Consider the following 24,178-nt stretch of genomic DNA (forward strand, 5'->3'; position numbering starts at 1 on the left):
TAGAGTGTCTAATGTTGGTACGAGTGTATCAGACACAGCTGTGTTTCAGGGGTGTTTACTCAGTACTGACCATAGATGAAAATGGCAGATACAAACTGTGCAGCAACACATGGGCGACAATTTCTAACTCTAGACCAGTGAGATGGAACTACAATGTAGGAGTTTCCAATAAAGAGCCAGTGAGTGTATAGTTGAGTATGTGGACAATGCTATAGTACAGTGTCATGGACAGCAGTGTAATACCACACTCTGGACGGCACGACAGTACAGTGCAGCAGAAGAATCACCATGTAACCAGCAATACAGCACAGAAGCAATGTCAACACAGGAATACAGGGACTCCAGAAAGAAATACAGAGTGGTGCTATGAACCATTGTTGTATTAAAACTTATGAAAGAAAGTTAACTTCTCCCATTTTCAAAGTTTACACCCTTCACAAACCTGTAGCTGCCACTTACATTGTTGAGGCACTTCATGATGACTGGACTGATAGAAACTGGCCTATTCAAAATGACCTTGCTCCATTAGTGTTCAGTAAGGTTAAGGATGTTCATTAAGGTTAAGGATGTCCTGAATGGTGCTTCTCATTGACCCTGTCACCTAGGAGATCATGGGTTTACACCTGATTGTGAGTCTAGATCATGAGTCCACGACAGCATGACTGTCCTCACTCTTTCTGGGTGAGTAGGGTGGCTCTTCTTTTCTTACCATCACTCAGCACGGTGCTGGCCACCAGTGTTTGTTAGTTAATTCTAAGCAGTTAGCGTTCTCCTCCAAAAAGCTTTGAGCCATCCAACAATCTTGTGTTATTGGCAGTTTGGAAAGATGTGGCGGCGCTTCATTCATCCCAGCATGTTAGTATAGAGTGATCGGTGGAGACCCAGGCAGAATCTCAAACCGATCCCTAAGCTACGTTCACACTACAAGCCTCATTAATCAAATCTGATTTTTCACTCAAATCCAATCTCCCTGACATGATGGTTCACACTCGTTTAGGTAAGTGATTCAATCTGTCATTAATGTGAATGAACCGGCGTCTTAAAATGACCCGCATGAGCTCGTCCTACTCAGTAACGTCACGTGACTGAATCACTGCATCATCAGCACAAATAACGAGCAGAACTAGCTTCACTGAGAAGATCGTTAACTCTGATCAGCTCTCAGCTTCATTATTAGAGCGAGACGAAGGAGAAAAAGGTGAGATGCATTTCTTTTCCACCATTTACAGGCTTTCATTTCTGTTCGGCGCTGCTGCCATGGTAACACTGAATGATGGCGCACACGCAATGGGAAAAAAGCACATGAATTCCGATCTGAGCATCACATTAAGGTAACAAGGTCACAAATCAGATACGTATCCGATCTAGGGCCGACCACATACGAAAGTGGCTTAGGTCGGATTTGAAAAGATCAAATTTGTCCACACAGCCCTAAAAACATTAGATCTGAGTCACATCAGGGCAAAAAATCGGATTTATGCTATTTGGTAATGTGAACATAGCCCTAGTCTCTACTTAATGCACTATATAGGTCTTAAAATAATGGCTCCTGGACCAGAACAGTGCATAATATAACATATATAACTCCCTATCAGTGCACTATGATCATTTAATGTTACTCTAAAGCCTCTGAGATGACATCACCAAAAGCTTGAGGACCAGTGGAAGTTCTCTGAATATAACTACCAATCTTTTAAAAAAGCAAGCTATTGGAGATCCAGCAGCCCTAATCCTGCAAGCCAGACTTCACACTTTGTCAGAGAGTTTGGTGCATTCTGTCACAAACCAATGTGGCTACCATCAAAGAAAAAATGCGTCGGAACACTTGAGGATAACTAGCTTAAAAGCTACTAAATGTTTCAAAGAAATCTCTTGCATAACTTTAAAAGATGCAAATCCATGAACTTTGCAAACCTTTTTCAATCTAGCAACTGTCTCGCTCTGAAAGGCTCAATCATAGCGAACGGGAGCAACTAACTGCTCGCAAAAGTCTGTCAGACTGATAAAACTAACAGCCAATCGAATTCCTGATAGTTGTGGCCAACTTAACGCAAGAGATATTAGGGGCAGAGCGTCTGAGGTTGAGACTAAAATGAGAAGAAATTAGGATAAAAATCCACAAAAAAGAGGATGGTATTCTAATATTATAAAGTCACAATTTCAGGGATATGACAGTGACGTTAGTGTGGTGCTGTGGACACAGCAGGAGAGTTCAGCACGATGGACCACAGAGGAGTACAGCAGTGATGCAGTCCAGAACATCACCACTGTACTGTACTCAATCCAGTTCTGTGCGATTTTTTATATTCTGGAGAGTGACATGTTTTTATCACATGATATGAAATAACCTTGCTTTGCTTCATGTCACCTTTTATCACCCTCACAGCACACAGAATGGATCCATAAATAAACGGTATGGAAACATAGCTGGCAAATATAAACGGAGAAATGATGCTGCCAGAAGTCATTGTCCTCCACCCCTCCGTCACAGACAGGGCTGCAAAAGCACATCCTGTATTTCACTTGTTTCCGGCTGTCCGGCGGCGTTCCTCATATGCCAGCTCACCTGCCTGACACAGTGCCATTGTTTTGATGAGTGAGGCATCTGTATGTACAATCTGTTTAAATTCATATGTACCTAAACAAACACGCTCAGTGTCGACTGCCTCTGATAGTGATCTCATTTACTACCATACAGAGACAGAGGAGAGAGAGAGAGATAGACAGAGAGAGAGAGAGAGAGAGAGAGAGAGAGAGAGAGAGAGAGAGAGAGAGAGAGACTGAATCAGCAGACAGAGAGCATGGTGGAGATAGACAGCAAGACACAGAGAGACAGTTACTGAAGAGAGGAGAAAAAACTGAGAAGTGGGACAGAAAAAGAGAGAAACCTAGAGATAGAGAGAGAGGAAGACAGAGACAAATGTTCAGAGAGAGAGAGAAATAAACTGTGAGGAAGAGCATGAATGAGCGACACAGACACTGATAGACTTACAGAGGAACTGGGAGAAAGAGAGGGAGAGAGAGGGGAGAGAGAAATGAGAGAATGTGAAAAAGAGCATGAAGGAGAGACAAAGAGTGAAGACAGGGAGGTATTCAAGGAGAAAGGACAAGAAAGAAAACAGAATGAGAGAGAAATAGCATAAAAGAAAGTGAGAACGTCTGAGAAAAAGGGTGGAGAAAGGCAAAACAATTGAAAGAAAGAAAGAAAAAAGAAAGAAAAAAGAGTGAGAGAGAAACTGGGAGACAAAAAGAGATGAGAGCTGAGAAAAAGAATTAGAAAACAACTAAATGCATGAAATAAATAATAAAAAGAAAGAAAAAAACAAAAGAAAAAGAAAGAGAAACTGAGAAAAAAAAAGAAACAGGAAAGAGAGGGGGAAAGCAGTCAAAGAAGATGAACAAGAGAGAGAAGAGCGAGATCAAGCGAGAATGAGATAGAGTATGAAAGAGAGAGGAACAGAGAAAAAGAAAGAGAGGAATGGAGAGAAAGAAAGAGGAGGGAAGAGAGAGGGCCAATCAGAGAAGGGGGTGAGAAGAGACAAATGGGAGAAAAAGAGACTGACTGAGAGAGACTGTGAACAAAGAGACAGAGAGAGAGAGAGAGAGAGAGAGAGAGAGAGAGAGTGACTTTCTTAGGCTTCTAATAGAGCTATTGTATTTCACTCTAAACATCACGCGGAGGCTGTAGCATCTGTTCAGCTGTCACACGGCTCTCAGTGCAGACAGATTGATTGTGACAAGCAAACCCAAAACGCTAAAGCGCTCCCTCGCTCATCAGTCACCTATTCTATCTGCCGCCTTCCCTGCAGGACCACTGGCAGAGACAGGCACTTTTTCATAACAGCAGAACACGGCCCTATTAGCCAGAGAACACATCGGTAACGACCATCCGACCCAGAGTTTGTCAGCGCAATCAGAGGCGGTAGATCAGAGGGGATCCGCCCGTGCGATCTTCCGTGGGGTTCAGAGAGGGCGGCTTTTTCTCCCAGGGCCGTCCCCCTCGTCTCGACAGGGCACCCTGACTGTTTGGCTGTTTTATTGGAGCCGGGCAATTTCTACACCCACGCCAGCCCAGGCACCATCTAATCTAGTTTGGGGAAAGGCTGGCTACCACAAAGCGTCCGCATTTTCTACTTCAGGCATCCTGCTGAACTGGGTGGGACCTTACACAAACATTAGGCTTTTGCTGACCTCTTGGTGTCCAACCAGAATTGTGATCAAAAGTCTTCTCCCCAGAGTCATGCAGCCAATATCCAGTCAGCCAGGAGCATCTGAGCAGGGTCATAAATTAAACTGGGCTCAGAACAAAAATATCCCAATAGCCACCTAAATGCTGGAGAAATATAAACGCAAAAGGGCAAAAAATTATATGAAAAAAAAAAAAATCAAATCTAAGGACTAAAAACATGCCTTCTTCATTCATTCATTCATCATCTGACCTGCTTATCCTCCTGTGTCACGGGAGAGCTAGAGCCTATCCCAGCGCTCATTAGCCACATTTACATGCAGCCTGATAATCCATTAATAATAAATAATAATGGCTCAGTCAGAATAAAACACCCCCATGTAAGCACCACTATCGGAATAGACTAGTCTGATTGGGGCGAATCGGAATACAATTCCGATTCCGATTGAACGAGGTGGGTAATCCTGTAAATAATCCGCTAAATAGAAGAATAATAACCGTGTGAAGGCCTGTATCTGATTACAATCCCAATCAGAAAGTCAGTTCTGCATGTGAGTCACGTCACAGTGAAAGTTTATAACATTCAACATGGCGGAGCAGAAACTGCCCTGCAGAGGAGACGAAGTTTATGCTCTGATCTTTAAAAGACGGCGGTGGGACGGACATCCAGCTTACGTGTCCCAGAACACGACGTCTTTCTCTCAGTCTTCTTTAATAAGTACATGTGAAGGATGGTTTCCTGAGTCTGACATCGTTTTAAAGTGATAAAAACACAAGCACTGCTCACTGCTGCTCATCTCACTCTGACTGGACCTCACGTAATGCTTGTTGTCATGGCAACGCGTCTACACTAAGTGGTTCTTTGCATATGCACATCATTTTGTATCAGATTACTTGTTGCGTGTGTGTAAATGGAGATTTTTATCAGATTGTTGAGAAGAGTTCATATAAATACCTCAGTCTTAATCTATAATCAAAATGTGATCAATTGGACTGGCAAAAGTCTTTGCATGTAAACACAGCCATTGAGTGGAAGGCAGGAAAAACCCTGGACAGGTCGTCAGTCCACGACAGGGCAGACCTACACATTCAAACCTAGAGAAAACTTTGTGTTACTAATTGGCCTGACTGCATGTCTTTGGACTGTGGGAGGAAACCCACACAGACATGAGGAGAACACATAAACTCCACACAGCAAGGACCCTGGTTGCCTGGCTGGGGAATTGAACCCAGGCCCTTCTTGTTGTGAGGCATTATTGCTTCCCACTGCCCCTGCCCTCTTTGTATAAATTTTCATTTTTGAAACTGATCATAAAGTGACATTGAGGCCAAAATGAAACATGTAACTATCACTACAACTGGTGTAAACATGCTTACCTCTTACAGCGGTACTGCAGTAGTTTCTAAAGTGAGATTTTCTCATTAAACGACTACAAAATTATGCATCTTGAAGGTGAAAGTTATTTTAAGTGCTTTTAAATTTTTTTAAAAAGTGGTTTTGGGCTGCTTGACATTTTTCTTTTAATAAAGAAACTATGCAGAAAAGCAGATCTCTAGAACAGGGCTAGACACTGGAGTTTTTCTACATAGTTCCACTGTTTTGGTGCACATTCAGACAAACCTGTCATATATATGTATATATAAGCAGCTTAAACAAAGGCATTTGGATCATATTTATGCTTTGCAAATAAAACCAAAAGATACTTGGAATATTTTCCTGAGGTAAGCCAGTGTTGGGTGTATATAGGCTGTTAGAGTTCAGTATGAGTGGCCCTCAGTCCCAGTCCTAAGGGACCCCTGTGCTCTCCTTGCTCTAACACACCTGGCTCATCTTGGCAGCTAATTATCAAGCCCTTGAATCGACAAGTTGAATCAGGTGTGTTCAGGCAGGGAAATTACTACACTGCACTGAAGTCCCCCAGGGCTGAATCTGAGCAGCTGTACTGTACCAGAGACCAGGCCCAAAATGAAGCACATGCTTTGCAATACCAGCCTCAATCTAAAGCCTATGGCCTACAAAACCAGTCCCAATGAGAGGCACATATTCTGCAAAACCAGTCCCAGTATAGAACATATGGTCTACATAACCAGCCCCATCATGAAGCCTATGGTTAGCAGAACCAGCCCCAGTACGACGCTCATAGTTCTACAGAGCCAGCCTTAATATGAAGTCTATGGTTAGCAGTACCAGTCCCAGTATGAAGCCCATGGTCTACTGCATCTGTCCTTATGTGGTCCATTGTATACAGAATCAGTTCCAATATGAAGCTTATGGTCTACAGAACAAGCCCCAATATAAAGTTCATGGTCTATAGAAACTATGAAGTTTATAGTCTACAAAACCAGTCTTAATGTGGAGCCCATGGTCTACAGGATCAGTTTTAAGACAAAGCCTGTCTATTGTACCAGCCCCAATATGGAACCTGTCTACAGAACCAGCCCCAATACAGCATCTGTAGTTTACATGACCTACCCTGACATGAATACCACCATCTACAGGACCAACTCCAGTATGAAACCCATGATATCTACAGGATCTATCCTTATGTGGTCCATTGTCTATAGAATCAGTTCCAATATGAAGCTTATGGTCTATAGAACAAGTCCCAATATAAAGATTATAGTCCATAGGACCAGTCCCAACATAGAGTATAGGGTCTACAGACCTAATGTGAAGTTCATGGTCTACAGAACCAGCCCCGGAATGAAACCCACCACCTACAGGATCAGTCCTAATATGAAGTCCATTGTCAACAGAACCAACCCAAATATCAGGCCAGTGGCCAGCAGAACCAATACAAAGCTCATGGTCCACAGAACCAGTCCCAGTATGAAGCCTGTGATTTACAGAACCAGGACAATTATCAAGCCAGTGGCCAGTAGAACCAATACGAAGCTCATGGTCCACAGAACCAGTCCCAGTATGAAGCCTGTGATCTACAGAACCAGCTCAATTTGAAGTCTATGAACAGAAATCCCACCTAAAGCCACACGGGCAGCAGAGGCATCATAGTTGATCCAGAAGGAGACCCAGGACAGGATGGTGATCAGGATGGAAGGCATGTAGGTTTGCAAGATGAAGTAGCCGATGTTCCTCTTCAGTTTAAAGCTCAGGGACAAACGTGGGTATGAACCTGGTCAAGAGAGAGAGAGAGAGAGAGAGAGAGAGAGAGAGAGATGGGCCAATGACATAGCACAAACGTACAAGATCAAAAAATAAATAAATCCCAGTCTTACCTTCCAGTATCAGTGCTTCGCTTACATCTGGGCATATTTTGCAATACTCGTGTTCATCAATGTGTCTTCCTAGCTACTAAGAGCAGATTTTATCTAAATCATTATTTGACAGTTTTCATTTGCAGACTATTGTTAACAGCACATGCTGGAACTCTTACGGCCTAAAGGTGGTTTAAACAGCTTAAAAGGGGTTGAGTGCAGATGAGTGCTGATATTACAAGGGACAAAATAAGAAGCTTGACTCTCAGTTTTCTATTTTAACATATGAAGTTGAAGTTAATTTGCCTTTAAGATATTTTGAAAAACTTGACGGACAATATATGTTGTTAATAACATAAAAATGTCAATATAAGCTGTGACTGAATGGTGCAGGACAAGCTTTTGGTTAAGAAAAGATGCACATGGTTCGGCAAAGTGCTCCTCCTTATTCTTACAAATACACAAGACCAAAGAACCAAACTAATCACTCAAAAATCGCTTGATTTGTGTTGTGAATGCTTGACTTTGACAAACACTTCTCGGACCAGTCCTGCCCGGGGCATGTGAACCAGCCCAAAGAGAAAAGAGACAGAAACGTCTACTCTGCCAGCCTAGACCTTGTCTGCCTCTTTTTTGTTCCTGAAAGGCAGACCAGCGACGGTAATAACACAAGCCAAAAAAAACTCAAATTATGCTCTCTTACTCACTGACTTACTCATCCTGCATTGCTCGCAGGCTGGACGGGGTCATTCTACCAAAGCCGGCACAGTCGCAGCAACACTCCGGCTTTGGCCGCACAAAGCCACATTTGTTTTGGCCATAGGGTATATGTGCTGGTGTGCGTGATGGGTACCTGTGGAGAAGACCACGTTCTTGGAGATGAGTTTGTAGTCCACGATTGAAAACTGAGGCAGCTCAATGCGCTCTACTCCCGACACTGCCCCGTCTCCACCTCTCCAGTAGAACTCAATGTCGTCTGTGGTATAGCCGTCTGTAGGGAGAGGAAGACATGAGAAAGACTATCAGCACGGGCGAAAAGAAGGAACGATACAACAGCAGAATCCTCTCAGCGTCCCATTATTAGCATAAGTTGATTTTGTTGCAACTACTTAAAACAGTATTTCATGACTACCCACACTACAGAGCACACAAGATGAAAAGTAACAATCAACAAGACAACAATGTACTCCTAAGGTTATTTGTGGAATAGAACTGAGTGTCTGGGCTTAGTCATGCATTTTTTTGCATTATTATTTATGAGAAAAGATGTGCATTATATATCACTGTTGTCGAAAGAAAACCTCATATCTCCAAAATTGTAACTTTACAGGAGAAGGAAACAAACTGCTTTACTTTTAATGTAAGTCAATGGAACCAGACTTTTTTCCCCAAGTTATTTTGGGCCGTTTCTTTTGGTCCGTTCATCATAAAATTTACGGACAATGTAAAGAGCAACAGATACTTTCAAATCATGTCAAAAACTGAAAAACAACAAAAATAGAGATACAAGATTTTGTTCTGACAACAACATTATACATCTATGGAGCAACTGGGGCAACTTTTATTTTATTATTGAATGTGTGCTTGATTGAAACAGTAGTTGACTTTCAGCGTAAATACCTGCTTTCTTATATCCTCTTGCAAAACACTTTAGAGTGAGAGCAGCAAAGATACCACAAGAATTGATTCCACACATAGAGCAGGACAAGGAGTATGTCAGTACAACGCATAAATGCCACTGTACACCAGACACACTGCACAACGTAGTGTCGGGTAGCGCTGTGTAGCAGATAGAACAGATAGAGCAGACAGAAGTGCTGCTGCTAGACCTCAAGCCCAAGCTCATTTTACATTTTACTCTTAGCACCTTTAGTGAATTTGTCACTTTTGGCATCACAAACAGTGAAAAAAGCCTAGTAACACTTGCTGTGGAAACACAATGAGCGCTCGCCTGTTTATCAACCTCAACTCAAAAAGGACTTTTTCTTTACCTTGTTAGTACACGTCCTTGGTCACATTAAGCCCAACCCATGTGGCATAACCTTGAAAAGACATATTCCTGTTTCTCTGTAATCTTTAATTGAAGTGTAGTGATCTCTGCCCACTTCTAAATGACGTCTGATGCTCGGGTGCATCGTTTTCCACCGTTAGGGAAAATACTGGTTAGTAGAATTTATCTTAGCATCACTCCATCACTGTGACTGAGAACAGCGTTCAAAACACCTCCGCACCCGGCTGCGTGAACATGCATGTCAGCAGACAACGTCCTTTCTTCTCATCACTTTACTCTCGCACTGTCTGTGTTTGGACTGGCTGGAAAATAATCACTTACTGAGCTATTTCAGGTCATTTACACTGAAAACCTGTGTTCATATTAACTGGAGTGAGGTAGATATCTGGCAGAGTTGTTGGCTGAACCTTATGAAGTTACCCTCATACACGGGTTTCTTTTTTCCTGAAGTCTTCTTCTCTTGCCTTTGCTAACCTGCCTGCTGACCAGCACTTTGCATTAACTACATCTTAAAAAGTGGTTGGTTAGTGTAGCAGGTAACACCTCTGCCTTCTACGCTGTAGCCCGGGATTCAATCCCCCACCTGGTCAATCACCCTACACTATACCAATAAGAGCCCTTGGGCAAGACTCCCAACACCGCCTTGGCCTACCTGTGTAAAAAAAACAATCAACTTGTAAGTCGCTCTGGATAAGAGCGTCTGCCAAATGCCGTAAATGTAAAAAAGTACATATTAAAAGCGATTTTTCAACAATGAACACATCATGTTTCAAAAACTACAGAAAAGACACATCAAAATATTGTAGTACTTCATTTTTTTGACAGAAATGTGGTTGATTTTACTTTTTTCATGTGGGTTTTCAGTAAAATAGACGGATCTTGCTGATCATGAAAATGGGCATCCAATCAATTCCTGAGGAATAAGAGGAATAAGATAACATGTCCAGCCCTCAGTTATATGCCTGTATCACTCAGAAATATGTCACCTTAAAGTAGAAAAGGGCTCTGATTTCTGATTCACACGGACAGAGTTTAGATTGACTGCCTTTCTCTGTATAAATTTCAAGCATACTCTCCTACCATCAGTTTCTGTGCTCTCATTCTGGGGGGATTTATGCGAAATTAGTAAAAGTGGCATGCTGTTGTGCTGAGACAGTAAGCAGTGTTTGGAGTTGCTAAGCACCAGTGGTGGTGAACGCGCCTTCTTTTACACCACTTTTCAAACTTTTGGATGCTGTGAGGTGCTGTGGGGGCCTTAAGAGTAGTTCATGGTTCAGCAGAGACAGACCATGTGACCAAAACACAGACAAAAATATAAAGTTGGTTAAATTTTGTGTGCTTTATTTGTCTTGTCAAATAAGTTTATATTCAGTGACCATCAGCATCTTGCAGTCAGTTTTGCCAGCATTAATTTAACACATTAGCTAGTTAGATACACATATCTCCATGTTTTTGGATGTTTACTTTTCTACGCCATTTGAGCTCAGCAGACGTCCTTTTCTCTGTGTGAAAGCTTCAGGGTGAATGGACTAATAGAAATGCTCCAAAACAGCTTGGGATAAAATATCTTTACATTTAGACCCAATTCCATTTCACCCCTTGCCCCTACCACTTAGCCCTCTGCTTTGCGCATTCTAGGGTTAGGCTGTCCCAGTTTTTGTTGAGATAAGGGGTAGGAGGGAACGCGAAGTGTTGGGGCTACATGACCCTCCAAACGGAGGTTTTTCAGAGACACGCTCCAAACAGAGTGTTATGAGAAAAAAAGAACAAGCGGTGAAGATGACCGCACAAACGACCAAAGAAACCCACAAATATAAATATTATAAAATTACATTAATCACTGTATTATCTTAGTTTAATGTCGTTTCAGTGTATTAAGGTTGTTTTCTTCCTAACATGCATAAAAAAATTGCTAAAAGCATGCTAATGTTTCTGTAGCTAGCTAGCTAACTTCCCATTCCACCTTAAATAGTTTGGCAGGATTGGCGCCAGAATGTCACTGCTGCTGTGTTTAAGGTGGAACGGGACAGTTCAAACAAGAAGCTGGTGAACATCTGACTTCAGCTTCATGTCACCAAAGAATCAGCGGTGGGCGATAATAAGTAATTGTCTTATAGCCCCTTAGAAGGCGTATGAGGAGCTGAACGTCTCCCTTATCTGCTACACACGTGGACAAAATTGTTGGTACCCCTCGATTAATGAAAGAAAAACCCACAATAGTAACAAAAATAACTTTAATTTGACAAAAGTAATAATAAATAAAAATTCTATGAAAATGAACAAATGAAAGTCAGATATTGCTTTTCAAACATGCTTCAACAGAATTATTTAAAAAAATAAACTCATGAAACAGGCCTGGACAGAAATGATGGTACCCCTGAAAAATGTGACCAAACGGACACGTTAAATCAAGGTGTGTTCACTAATTAGCATCACAGGTGTCAAAGGAAAGAGTTGTCTCAGGACATTAGAAAGAAAATTATAGACAAGCATGTTAAAGGTAAAGGTTATAAGACCATCTCCAAGCAGCTTGATGTTCCTGTGACTACAGTTGCATATATTATTCAGAAATTTAAGATCCATGGGACTGTAGCCAACCTCCCTGGACGTGGACGCAGGAGGAAAATTGATGACAAATCAAAAAGACGGATAATACGAATGGTAACAAAAGAGCCAAGAACAACTTCTAAAGAGATTAAAGGTGAACTTCAAGCTCAAGGAACATCAGTGTCAGATCGTACCATCCGTCGATGTTTGAGCCAAAGTGGACTTAATGGGAGACGACCAAGGAGGACACCATTGTTGAAAACAAAACATAAAAAAGCCAGACTGGAATTTGCCAAACTACATGTTGACAAGCCACAAAGCTTCTGGGAGAATGTCCTATGGACAGATGAGACAAAAATGGAACTTTTTGGCAAGGCACATCAGCTCTATGTTCATAGACGGGAAAATGAAGCATATCAAGAAAAGAACACTGTCCCTACTGTGAAACATGGAGGAGGCTCTGTTATGTTCCGGGGCTGCTTTGCTGCATCTGGCACAGGGTATCTTGAATCTGTGCAGGGTACAATGAAAGCTCAAGACTATCAAGGAATTCTAGAGAGAAATGTGCTGCCTAGTGTCAGAAAGCTTGGTCTCAGTCGCAGGTCATGGGTCTTGCAACAGGATAATGACCCAAAACACACATCTAAAAACACCCAAGAAAGGCTAAGAGGAAAACACTGGACTATTTTGAAGTGGCCTTCTATGAGCCCTGAACTAAATCCTATTGAGCATCTTTGGAAGGAGCTGAAACATGCTGTCTGGAAAAGGCACCCTTCAAACCTGAGACAACTGGAGTAGTTTGCTCATGAGGAGTGGGCCAAAATACCTGCTGAGAGGTGCAGAAGTCTCACTGACAGATACAGGAATCGTTTGATTGCATTGATTGCCTCAAAAGGTTGTGCAACAAAATATTAAATTAAGGGTACCATCATTTCTGTCCAGGCCTGTTTCATGAGTTTATTTTTTTAAATAATTCTGTTGAAGCATGTTTGAAAAGCAATATCTGACTTTCATTTGTTCATTTTCATAGAATTTTTATTTATTATTACTTTTGTCAAATTAAAGTTATTTTTGTTACTATTGTGGGTTTTTCTTTCATTAATCGAGGGGGACCAACAATTTTGTCCACGTGTGTAGCAGATAAGGGAGACGTTCAGCTCCTCATACGCCTTCTAAGGGGCTATAAGACAATTACTTATTATCGCCCACCGCTGATTCTTTGGTGACATGAAGCTGAAGTCAGATGTTCACCAGCTTCTTGTTTGAACTGTCCCGTTCCACCTTAAACACAGCAGCAGTGACATTCTGGCGCCAATCCTGCCAAACTATTTAAGGTGGAATGGGAAGTTAGCTAGCTAGCTACAGAAACATTAGCATGCTTTTAGCAATTTTTTTATGCATGTTATGAAGAAAACAACCTTAATACACTGAAACGACATTAAACTAAGATAATACAGTGATGAATGTAATTTTATAATATTTATATTTGTGGGTTTCTTTGGTCGCTTGTGCGGTCATCTTCGCCGCTTGTTCTTTTTTTCTCATAACACTCTGTTTGGAGCGTGTCTCTGAAAAACCTCCGTTTGGAGGGTCATGTAGCCCCAACACTTTGCGTTCCCTCCTACCCCTCTATCTCAACAAAAATTGGGACAGCCTAACCCTAGAATGCGCAAAGCAGAGGGCTAAGTGGTAGGGGCAAGGGGTGAAATGGAATTGGGTCTAAATGTAAAGATATTTTATATATATATAATATTAAATTAAGGGTACCATCATTTCTGTCCAGGCCTGTTTCATGAGTTTATTTTTTTAAATAATTCTGTTGAAGCATGTTTGAAAAGCAATATCTGACTTTCATTTGTTCATTTTCATAGAATTTTTATTTATTATTACTTTTGTCAAATTAAAGTTATTCTTGTTACTATTGTGGGTTTTTCTTTCATTAATCGAAGGGTACCAACAATTTTGTCCACGTGTGTATCACTGAAGACGCGCCGGGTCACCTAGAGAGCAGCGCTAGTAGCATTTTAACGAAGTAATGTTTTAACATTAGGGTAAAAAGAAGAAATGGGACCGGGCCTTTCTTACAATTAAATTAAAGAATATTTGTGCTCTCTCCTGTAAACTGACCATTTTGAAGATACTTGTTCTTTTTTACAGCAGAAAGATGCTACTTCATTAATACAGTGTAGTTTTCAAGTATTCACCTATTATTAAATAGCTAGCATGTGTGAGTTAGCATTTTTAGGTTTAAGTCTAAGTCACCAAAAACCAGTTACTGCTCCTCAATGAGCAATTACAAGGATTATAGGTATTTCATTCTCTACGGTGTATAATATCAAAAGGTTTGGAAAATCCAGAGGAATCTCTGTGCATGTGTCACGATTGGCCCCTCCCAGTCCTGTCCATGTTTTCATGTAGTGTTTTGGTTTAGCCCATGTGTTTTTGTTTTGGTATTTAGTCCAGCCCCTTGTTTGGTTACTCTACCCCTGATCGTCTGCACCTGTGTTTCCACCTGTCCCTGGTTTACCCTTATGTATTTAAGCCCTGTGTTTTCCCCTGTCTGGTTGCTGGTCTTCGTACTGTTTGATATGTTTGATTGTGTTTGATTTGTTTGCTGTGTTTCTTAGTTATGTCTGTCCACCCTAAGCTCAGTATAGATTATTGGAACCTGGACTGGCTTGACCATGACCCTGGATTTGCCCATAACAAAAGTCGCTTATCTCAGGATATGCATCCGCCTCCTCGCTCCCCGGTGTTACAGCATGAAGGACGATGCCAAAGACCAATATTGAACGCCTGCGTTTTTTAACCCCTCAGACGGCAATGCATTAAAATCCAACATGCTTTTGTAATTAATATAACCACACTGGCTTGGGAGTCCTTTGGAAAACACTTGTCAATAAACGCTGTCAGTTGCTGCATCCACAAAAAGCAAAGCAGAAGTCATATATCAATAACATCCAGAAACGCCGCCGACTTCTCTGGGCTAAAGCTCATCCGAGATGGAGTGAAGTGGAAACGTGTACTGTGGTCTGAAAAGTTCACCTTTCAGAATGTTTTTGGAAATAATCGACATTGTGTTTCCCAGACCAAAGAGAAAAAGGACCATCTCGGGCGTTACCAGTGCAAAGTTCAAAAGCCAGTCTCTGTTATGGTACGAGGGTGTGTTCCTGCCAATGGCATGTATAACTTGCACATCTGTAATAGAACCACCAATGCTGAGACCCCATAGACTTGAGTCATCTTCTCACAGTAGAAGGACGGATAGAAACACCTGTGGATGTTTTCAGATCTGAAGCAGCTTGATTTTCTCCCCTCTCTCAAAGATGAAAGCTTTCAGTGCTGTTTAGCTGATGGGGCAGTGTTGGTGGTCTACCAGGTCTTGCATGGTTGTTAGGAGCCCCATTTTCTGTGTAAATATTATCATTTTACAGTTCTAGTTTTGGAAACTCCTGGTATTTCCGTTTACTTTTCTTGACACCCTCCTTCCTTATGCAAGTGGATATCTTTTATTTACTACTCCTCAGAAGTCTCTCCTGAAAATGAATAACAAGGTCCTTAATGGCTTTTTTGAATGGAAATGAAATAAATGAGCCTCTGTCTTTTGTACATCACTGTGTATTACACACTATAACACTAAATAAATGCTGACAATAACAGTAGGATTTCCGAACAGGCTGTAACTAAACGATGCCGGGACAGCTTTGGGTTACAAAAGCACACACACAAACACACGTGGCTGAGGCAGTGTGCTCGCTGGCCCGTGTTTTCTTCTCTTGCATCGTTACAGTGGATCCTGCTTCATCTGCTGCAGCGCGTGTTGCTGCTTGCGACTCATAATGAGAACCAGTGACCTATTTAGTGTTATAAATAATTAAGGGTGAGTTTCTGAATCTTCATGTTTAAGGGCGTCAGCTGTGCAGCACTTAGCGGCCAGGTACTGGCTTAAAAAGCCCGACCACCACCCCCCCCGAACACACACACACACACACACACACACACACACACACACACACACACACACACACACACACACACAGCACTCGTGAGTAGGGCTTATTCATGCTGTTTAATGGAGGGCTAGAAGAACAGGATGTAAAAGATGATAACGGCAAAAAGGTTTTCGGACGATCGAGGTGTACCCATGTCATCCTCCTGTCTGTGGAGGCTTTTAAATGGAGAGAGAGAGAGAGAGAGAGAGAGAGAGAGAGAGAGAGAGAGAGAGAGAGAGAGAGAGAGAGAAGGAACTCAAAATGGAGAAAGAGAGCCACATACTGATAAAAAGATAATGACACAGAAAGAGAGGAGAGTAGGGGACAGACAGAGAGAGAAAATGAAAGACAGAAGAGAGAAAATGAAAGAAAAAGAGAAGGGAAAACCAAAGAGACAGAAAGAGAGATTGAAAAAGAGAGTGAGAAATATAGAGAGAACTGATAAAAATACTGAGTGGGAGAAAAAGAAAAGGGAGATAGACAGAGAGCAGGAGAAAAGAGAGATAAATAAGAGAATAGAAGAGAGATAAAGGGATAAAGAGAGAGAGAGAGAAAGAGCAAGAGAGAGAGAAAGAGAGAGAGAGAGAGAGAAACAGAGCAAGAGAGAGAGAGAGAGAGAAAGAGAGAGAAAGAGAGAGAGATGTACCTTTATCAGCTGACATCTCGGGTAACTTCTACGTACTGCAGGACACGTAACTGAAGAGGCTAGCTAGATAAATCGCCCCTAGATCAGTAGACAGTCCCCCCGTCCTCCTAAATCTTCAGCCAAAAGGTTGTGGGAACCTCTGCTTGGTAGCAGCAAGTACACAATCTGCTTTATCCACCAAACTAACGTTATAGGAGAACAGCCCCAGCTATAGTTATAGCTACGTACCTGAAGCTGTGTTAGAGGCGGCATTAGCTACCTGCTTTGCCCAGGTAGACATCAGAGTCACTCCGAAATTATTCTACATTTTATCATTAATAGCGCTGATGACTGACAGCTTAAAAAAATCATCAAAACCTCAAATACAGTCGTTTTCAAAGGCAAAATAATCGCAATGTTACATTAAAGTGTCAGCTTCTCTTTAGCGCCCCCAGTGGACATTTGTTTCAGCAGCAAAACGTGCTCGAGGGTGCGTATGTGTGGCTCTGCAAAAAAGTGGTCAGAAGTCCGTATAACTGAACAATTGGATATATAAGAGTCAGAATGAGAGATAGAAAGAAAGTGAGGCAGAGTGAGGAGAGTTAGAAGAGAGCTGGAAGAGAGAGAGAGAGACAGAGGGAGAGAAAAAGAAAGATAGAGATGGAGAATGAAGTCAGAAAGAAAGAGAAAAGAGACATGAGAATATTGATCTAGGGAAGGAGAGGGAGAGAGAAATGGGGATGTAGAAAGAGAGAGAGAAGACAGAAAAGGAAAGAGTGAAAAAGAGAGACTGAGAGGAAAGTCAGATGAGAGAGAGAGAGAGAGAGAGAGAGAGAGAGAGAGGAGTCTGTGGCTGTGTTAGGCTGGTCATTCAGATTCCATTAAATCCATTATATCAGTGCCACTGAGTCTGCCTGTGTCAATCGACTGACTGACTTCTGTCAACAGATCACATCACTGTGCTGCAGAGAGAGAGAGTGTGAGAGAGAGAGAGAGAGACAGAGAGCTGGAGCGCACCCTGCTTTATTAGCTCCTGCGGGGCTGAATAGGAGATCAGAGCGGCTGGGTTGGAGAGGAGGAGGAGGAGGATCCAGCGCTGCAATCTCTGCCACAGAATCACCTCAATTAAAAATGGATCAAGAATCAAGTTTATCAAGGAAAAAAAAGGATAGGAAGCTCAGACCCGCGGCTCATTAGGCCGCATGCAGCAGCGTGGGGCTACACACTGCAGTGAGACACTTGAGATACACACAGCGCTGTGTAGAGGACTGTACAGTGCAGTGCTGGGCACTGAGTCTACAAACGGAGACAGGAAGGTTACAGAGAATAACAGAAATAGAGGTGCACTGTGGCCAAAATGAAAAATGTAACCAGCGCTGCATCTGCCGTGAACATGCCTACAGCGATGCCACAGCAGTCGGCAGAGTGAGAGAAGCCAGGGCGGGAGGAAAACTACAAACGCTACCTGAACTGTTCGAGCTGCTATCTGAATAACGTAGAAAGAGACAGCTATCTTAGTGAACTGCTCAGAAACCAAATGTCACACCTGTATTCGTTCACCTCTGCATCAATGCTTTTCTTTATCGCCATGGGGAAACTCACAATGGCTGAATGATGTGTTTGCACAATGCATGGTGGGTAATGTAGTGACAGAACACTTATGGACAAAAACATGAAAAAGCATACAGAACTGTCAGTGAGAGAGAGAGAGAGAGAGAGAGAGAGAGAGAGAGAGAGAGAGATAGTACGAGAACGAGAGAGTGGGAGAGAGAGAGAGAGAGAGAGAGAGAGAGAGTGGGAGAGAGAAAAATGAGAAGGAGAGAGTAATAGAGAATGAGAGAAAAAGACAACGAGAGAATGAGAGAATGAGAGAAAGAGACAGAATGGGAGTGAGAGAGAAAGAATGAGAAAAAGATAAAAAGAATGAGAGAGACAAAGGGAGAAAGAGAGAAAGAGAGAGAAACAATGGGAGAGGAAGAAGGGGAGAGAGAAAGAGGTTAAGAGAGAATAAGGGAGAGAGTAAGGGAGAATGAAAGAGAATGAGAAAGAGAGTTAGGGAGAATGAAAGAGAGAGTAAGGGAGAATGAGAGAATGGGAGAGAGAGTAAGAGAGACTGAAAGAGAGAATGGGAGAGAGAGTAAGGGAGAATAAAAGAGAATGAGAGAGAGTAAGAGAGAATGAAAGAGAGAATGGGAGAGAGAGTAAGGGAGAATAAAAGAGAATGAGAGAGAGAGAGTAAGAGAGAATGAAAGAGAATGAAAGAGAGAGTAAGGGAGAATAAAAGAGAATGAGAGAGAGAGTAAGAGAGAATGAAAGAGAGAATGGGAGAGAGAGTAAGGGAGAATAAAAGAATGAGAGAGAGAGTAAGAGAGAATGAAAGACAGAATTGGAGAGAAAGAGAGAATGAAAGAGAGAAGGGGAGAGAGAGTAAGGGAGAATGAAAGAGAATGAGAGAGAGAGTAAGGGAGAATGAAAGACAGAATGGGAGAGAAAGAGAGAATGAAAGAGAGAAGGGGAGAGAGAGTAAGGGAGAATGAAAGAGAATGAGAGAGAGAGTCAGAGAGAATGAAAGATTGAGAGAGAAAGTAAGAGAGAATGAAATAGAGAAGGGGAGAAAGAGTAAGGGAGAATGAAAGAGAGAGTAAGGGAGAATGAGAGAGAATGGCAGAGAAAGTAAGAGAGAATGAAAGAGAGAGTAAAGGAGAAGGAGAGAGAATGGGAGAGAGTTAGAGAGAATGAGAGAGAATGGGAGAGAGAGTAAGAGAGAATGAAAGAGAGAGTAAGGGAGAATGAGAGAGAATGGGAGAGAGAGAGAATGAAAGAGAGAGTAAGGGAGAATGAGAGAGAATGGGAGGGAGAGTAAGAGAGAATAAAAGAGAGAGTAAGGGAGAATGAGAGAGAATAGGAGAGAGTAAGAGAGAATGAAAGAGAGAGTAAGGGAGAATGAGAGAGAATGAAAGAGAGAGTAAGGGAGAATGAGAGAGAATGGGAGGGAGAGTAAGAGAGAAAGAAAGAGAGAGTAAGAGAGAATGAAAGAGAATGGGAGAGAGAGTAAGGGAGAATGAAAGAGAGAGTAAGGGAGAATGAAAGAGAATGAAAGAGAGAGTAAGAGAGAATGAAAGAGAATGGGAGAGAGAGTAAGGGAGAATGAAAGAGAGAGTAAGGGAGAATGAGAGAGAATGGGAGGGAGAGTAAGAGAGAATGAAAGAGAGAGTAAGAGAGAATGAAAGAGAATGAGAGAGAGAGTAAGGGAGAATGAAAGAGAGAGTAAGGGAGAATGAAAGAGAATGGGAGAGAGAGTAAGAGAGACTGGAAGAGAATGGGAGAGAGAGTAAGAGAGAATGAAAGAGAGAATGGGAGAGAGAGTAAGGGGAGAATGAAAGAGAGAGTAAGAGAGAATGAAAGAGAGAATGGGAGAGAGAGTAAGGGGAGAATGGGAGAGAGAGTAAGGGAGAATAAAAGAGAATGAGAGAGTAAGACAGAATGAGAGACAGAATGGGAGAGAGAGTAAGGGAGAATGAAAGAATGAGAGAAAGTAAGAGAGAATGAAAGAGAGAATGGGAGAGAGTAAGGGAGAATGAAAGAGGACGGGAGAGAGAGAGAGAGTAAGGGAGAATGAAAAAGAGAGAGGAAAAGAGAGAGAGAGAGAGTAAGGGAGAAAGAAAGAGACAGAGGAAGAGAGAGAGAGAGAGAGAAAGGGAGAATGAAAGAGACAGAGGAAGAGAGAGAGAGAGACAGAGAGAGAGAGTAAGGGAGAATGAAAGAGACAGAGGAAGAGAGAGAGAGAGAGTAAGGGAGAATGAAAGAGACAGAGGATGAGAGAGAGAGAGAGTAAGGGAGAATGAAAGAGAGAGAGGAAGAGAGAGAGAGAGAGAGTAAGGGAGAATGAAAGAGACAGAGGAAGAGAGAGAGAGAGAGAGAGAGTAAGGGAGAATGAAAGAGAGAGAGGAAGAGAGAGAGAGAGAGAGAGAGAGAGTAAGGGAGAATGAAAGAGAGAGAGGAAGAGAGAGAGAGAGAGAAAGAGAGAGAGAGGAAGGGAGAATGAAAGAGAGAGAGGAAGAGAGAGAGAGAGAGAGAGAGAGAGAGAGAGTGTAAGGGAGAATGAAAGAGAGAGAGGAAGAGAGAGAGAGAGAGAGAGAGAGAGAGGAAGGGAGAATGAAAGAGAGAGAGGAAGAGAGAGAGAGTAAGGGAGAATGGGAGCTGGCTCTGTGCTGCTGAAGGCTCGTGGCGAGAGTGTGTGAGTGTGTGTGATCAAACGGGCTCAGGCTGCTCCTCCTCGTCTCCGCGTCTCCAGGGAGGCCCGTAAAGCTCATGCTGAACCTCAGGATCCTCATACAGGCCCTGCACACAATCACACACTGTAATGACCAAGTGTAAAAGGGCCTTCGTCCTGATGAAGAGGAGCAGGACACTGGGCTTTTGTTGGAGCTGTAATGGTTTAATCTGCTCCTGCAGCCAAGGTCCTAATAACCCCACGGGCCTGGGTCCTGCGGCACAGGGCTCCCCTGGCCTGCAAGGGGACGACTGCGATGGCAGATGGAAAATATGCACATGGAGATTTTTATAGAGATCCATCCTTTTAAAGTATCCATGGTTTTGTGGGGAGTTTTGATGTGTCTCGACTGAAGGACAGTTGCTAGGTAGGCTGCAGCAGTCTTAGCAGCAGCAGTCTGCAGAGAAGCAGCTAGTGGCAAATGCCATGGCAACTGCAGAAGTGTTATAATTTCTACCCCAATCAGCTGAGACTGAAGTTTGAAATGTTTGAACTATGACCTGACCAATACATTAGCCGATTTTATCGACCCGCTGCATTATCGCTATCGGCCGATAACACGGCATCCCGCGCGTGTAGCCTCAGTGTTTTAAAACACTGTAACTTTCCACGGTTTATTTTTAAGAAGTGTGATAACTGGGATGTGACATCATATCAGTTAGTAAAGTACATTTTAACTAAATCTGTTGGAGTATAAAATTATTAAAGTTCCAAAATAAAAAAAAAGATCATAAAATGACATCGGCCAATAATATCACTATTTTTAGCCCCATAATGTTCGTATTGACCACAAAATGTTCACATCGGTTGGACATTAGTTTGATGTGTGAATGACGGCATTGTGAGAACGCCATTGAGGTAGATAAAAGGGTCATTAACAGCACATACTGAAAATAAAAGAAATGATCCTTACTCAAATCCATAACCTGCTAATGTGTATGTGCCTGTGAAGAGATCTCAGATCAACACGAAGCCAGCGCACAGTCTCAGACAGAGCTAGCTACAGTATGTTCATTTGACTTCCAAGGTAGGCCAATGTTAAATTATATTAAGTATATATATATATATATATATATATAGATAGACAGATAGATAGATATATAGATAGATAGATAGATAGATAGATAGATAGATAGATAAATAGCCATCTAGCCATCTATTGCAGCAGAGCAAAGATAAGTAATAAAATATCTTAAAATAAAAAACAAAATATAATCTGTAGCACAAAAATAAGAGGTAAATACTTTGCAGTGCACAATGCAGTTGTGCATGACCCCTCCAGTGAATGAACCGAATGACTATGTACTATAAAAGATAACCCATGTTAATAGCTGTGCAAGGTTAAATATTTATGGACATAGAAACAAAGCGACAGTGCAGTAGGCAATGATGTAGAGATATAGAAACAAAGTGGTAGTGCACAGTAATATGAGGAGAGATATGATGTCCAGCTGGTACCCAGAATGTTGCCTGGAAATCAGTATTTCTATTTCAAGGTGAATATGCTGGTGTGTTCACAGTAATGAACGATGACAGAAGGACAAAGGAAGAAAGATCGCAAAAGATAGAGAGAGAGAGAGAGAGAGAGAGAGGGAGAGAGAGAGATTTGTAGCATCATGACACAAACCTAGTAATCTCACAAGCCAGACCTACAAAAGCCTGAGTCTGAGAAAGTCTGGGGTGTTTCATCGCTCAGCATGTCCATGAACCACCGATTTTGACAAGAAGGACCATTTTTCTTGTTATGCTTATTGACATTGTGCTGTAACTACCACACACCACTTACTATAATACCTGCTGTCATGTAAATCCAACAAATCTGTCTTATCTGTCTTTTCAGAAGAAAACCTTGTATCTCCAAAACAGCAACTTTACAGGAGAAGGAAAAACACACTCGACTTTTGATGTAAGTCAATGGAAACAGACTTTTTGTCCAAGTTGTTTTGGCCTGCTTTTGTGGTCCATTCATTATGAAATCTATCTATCTATCTATCTATCTATCTATCTATCTATCTATCTATCTATCTATCTATCTATCTATCTATCTATCTATCTATCTATCTATCTATCTATCTATCTATCTATCCATCCATCCATCCATCCATCCATCCATCCATCCATCCATCCATCCACTGACAAACATGTGAAGGTATTACACTTACAAGAAAACTACAACCCCAATTCCAATGAAGTTGGGACGTTGTGTAAAACATAAATAAAAGCAGAATACGATGATTTGCAAATCCTTATTCAACCTATATTCAGTTGAATACACTACAAACACAAGATATTTAATGTTCAAACAGATAAACTTTATTGTTTTTTTGCAAATATTCACTCATTTTGAATTTGATGTCTGCAACACGTTCCAAAGAAGTTGGGCCAGGGGCAACAAAAGACTGGGAAAGTTGAGGAATGCTCAACACCTGTTTAGAACATTCCACAGGTGAACAGGTTAATTGGAAACAGGTGAGTGTCATGATTGGGTATAAAGGGAGCATCCATGAAAGGCTCAGTCATTCACAAGCAAGGACGGGGGAGAGGTTCACCACTTTGTGAACAACTGCGTGAGCAAATAGTCCAACAGTTTAAGAACAACATTGAATGTCCGTGACCGTCGATCTCTCAGGCGGCACTGCATTAAAAACCGACATCATTCTGTAATGGATATTCCCACATGGGCTCAGGAACACTTCAGAAAACCACTGTCATTGAACACAGTTCGTCGCTCCATCTACAAGTGCAAGTTAAAACTCTGCCATTCAAAGCGAAAGCCAGATATCAACACCACCCAGAAACACCGCCGGCTTCTCTGGGCCCGAGCTCATCTGAGATGGACTGACGCAAAGTGGAAAAGTGTCCTGTGGTCTGATGAGTCCACATTTCACATTGTTTTTGGAAATCATGGGCGTCATGTCCTCTGGGCCAAAGAGGAAAAGGACTGTCCGGATTGTTATCAGTGCAAAGTTCAAAAGCCAGCATCTCTGATGGTGTGGGGGGTGTTAGTGCCCATGGCATGGGTCACTTGCACATCTGTGAAGGCGCCATTAATGCTGAAAGGTACATACAGGTTTTGGAGCAACACATGCTGCCATCCAAGCAACGTCTTTTTCAGGGACATCCCTGCTTATTTCAGCAAGACAATGCCAAGCCACATTCTGCACGTGTTACAACAGCGTGGCTTCGTAGTAAAAGAGTGTGGGTACTAGACTGGCCTGCCTGCAGTCCAGACCTGTCTCCCATTGAAAATGTGTGGCGCATTATGAAGTGCAAAAAACGACAACGGAGACCCCGGACTGTTGAGCAACTGAAGTTGTACATCAAGCAA

The 24,178-nt window shown here is 42.1% G+C and overlaps 1 protein-coding gene across 3 annotated transcripts in view; it reads right to left on the bottom strand.

The window, feature by feature from the left end:
• Positions 1-24,178, bottom strand: part of gabrb2a (gamma-aminobutyric acid type A receptor subunit beta2a) — an 84,175-nt gene that overhangs the window by 8,039 nt on the left and 51,958 nt on the right. For all 3 annotated transcript variants that reach the window (XM_017711553.2, XM_017711554.2, XM_017711555.2), the window contains exons 6-7: positions 8,256-8,393; positions 7,168-7,320 (exon numbers count right to left, since the gene is read on the bottom strand). In XM_017711553.2, coding sequence (XP_017567042.1) covers positions 7,168-7,320; positions 8,256-8,393 — 291 coding nt within the window. The remainder of the gene's footprint in view (positions 1-7,167; positions 7,321-8,255; positions 8,394-24,178) is intronic.

Source organism: Pygocentrus nattereri, chromosome 11 (genome assembly GCF_015220715.1).
Source record: "Pygocentrus nattereri isolate fPygNat1 chromosome 11, fPygNat1.pri, whole genome shotgun sequence".
Taxonomy (NCBI): Eukaryota; Metazoa; Chordata; class Actinopteri; order Characiformes; family Serrasalmidae; genus Pygocentrus; species Pygocentrus nattereri.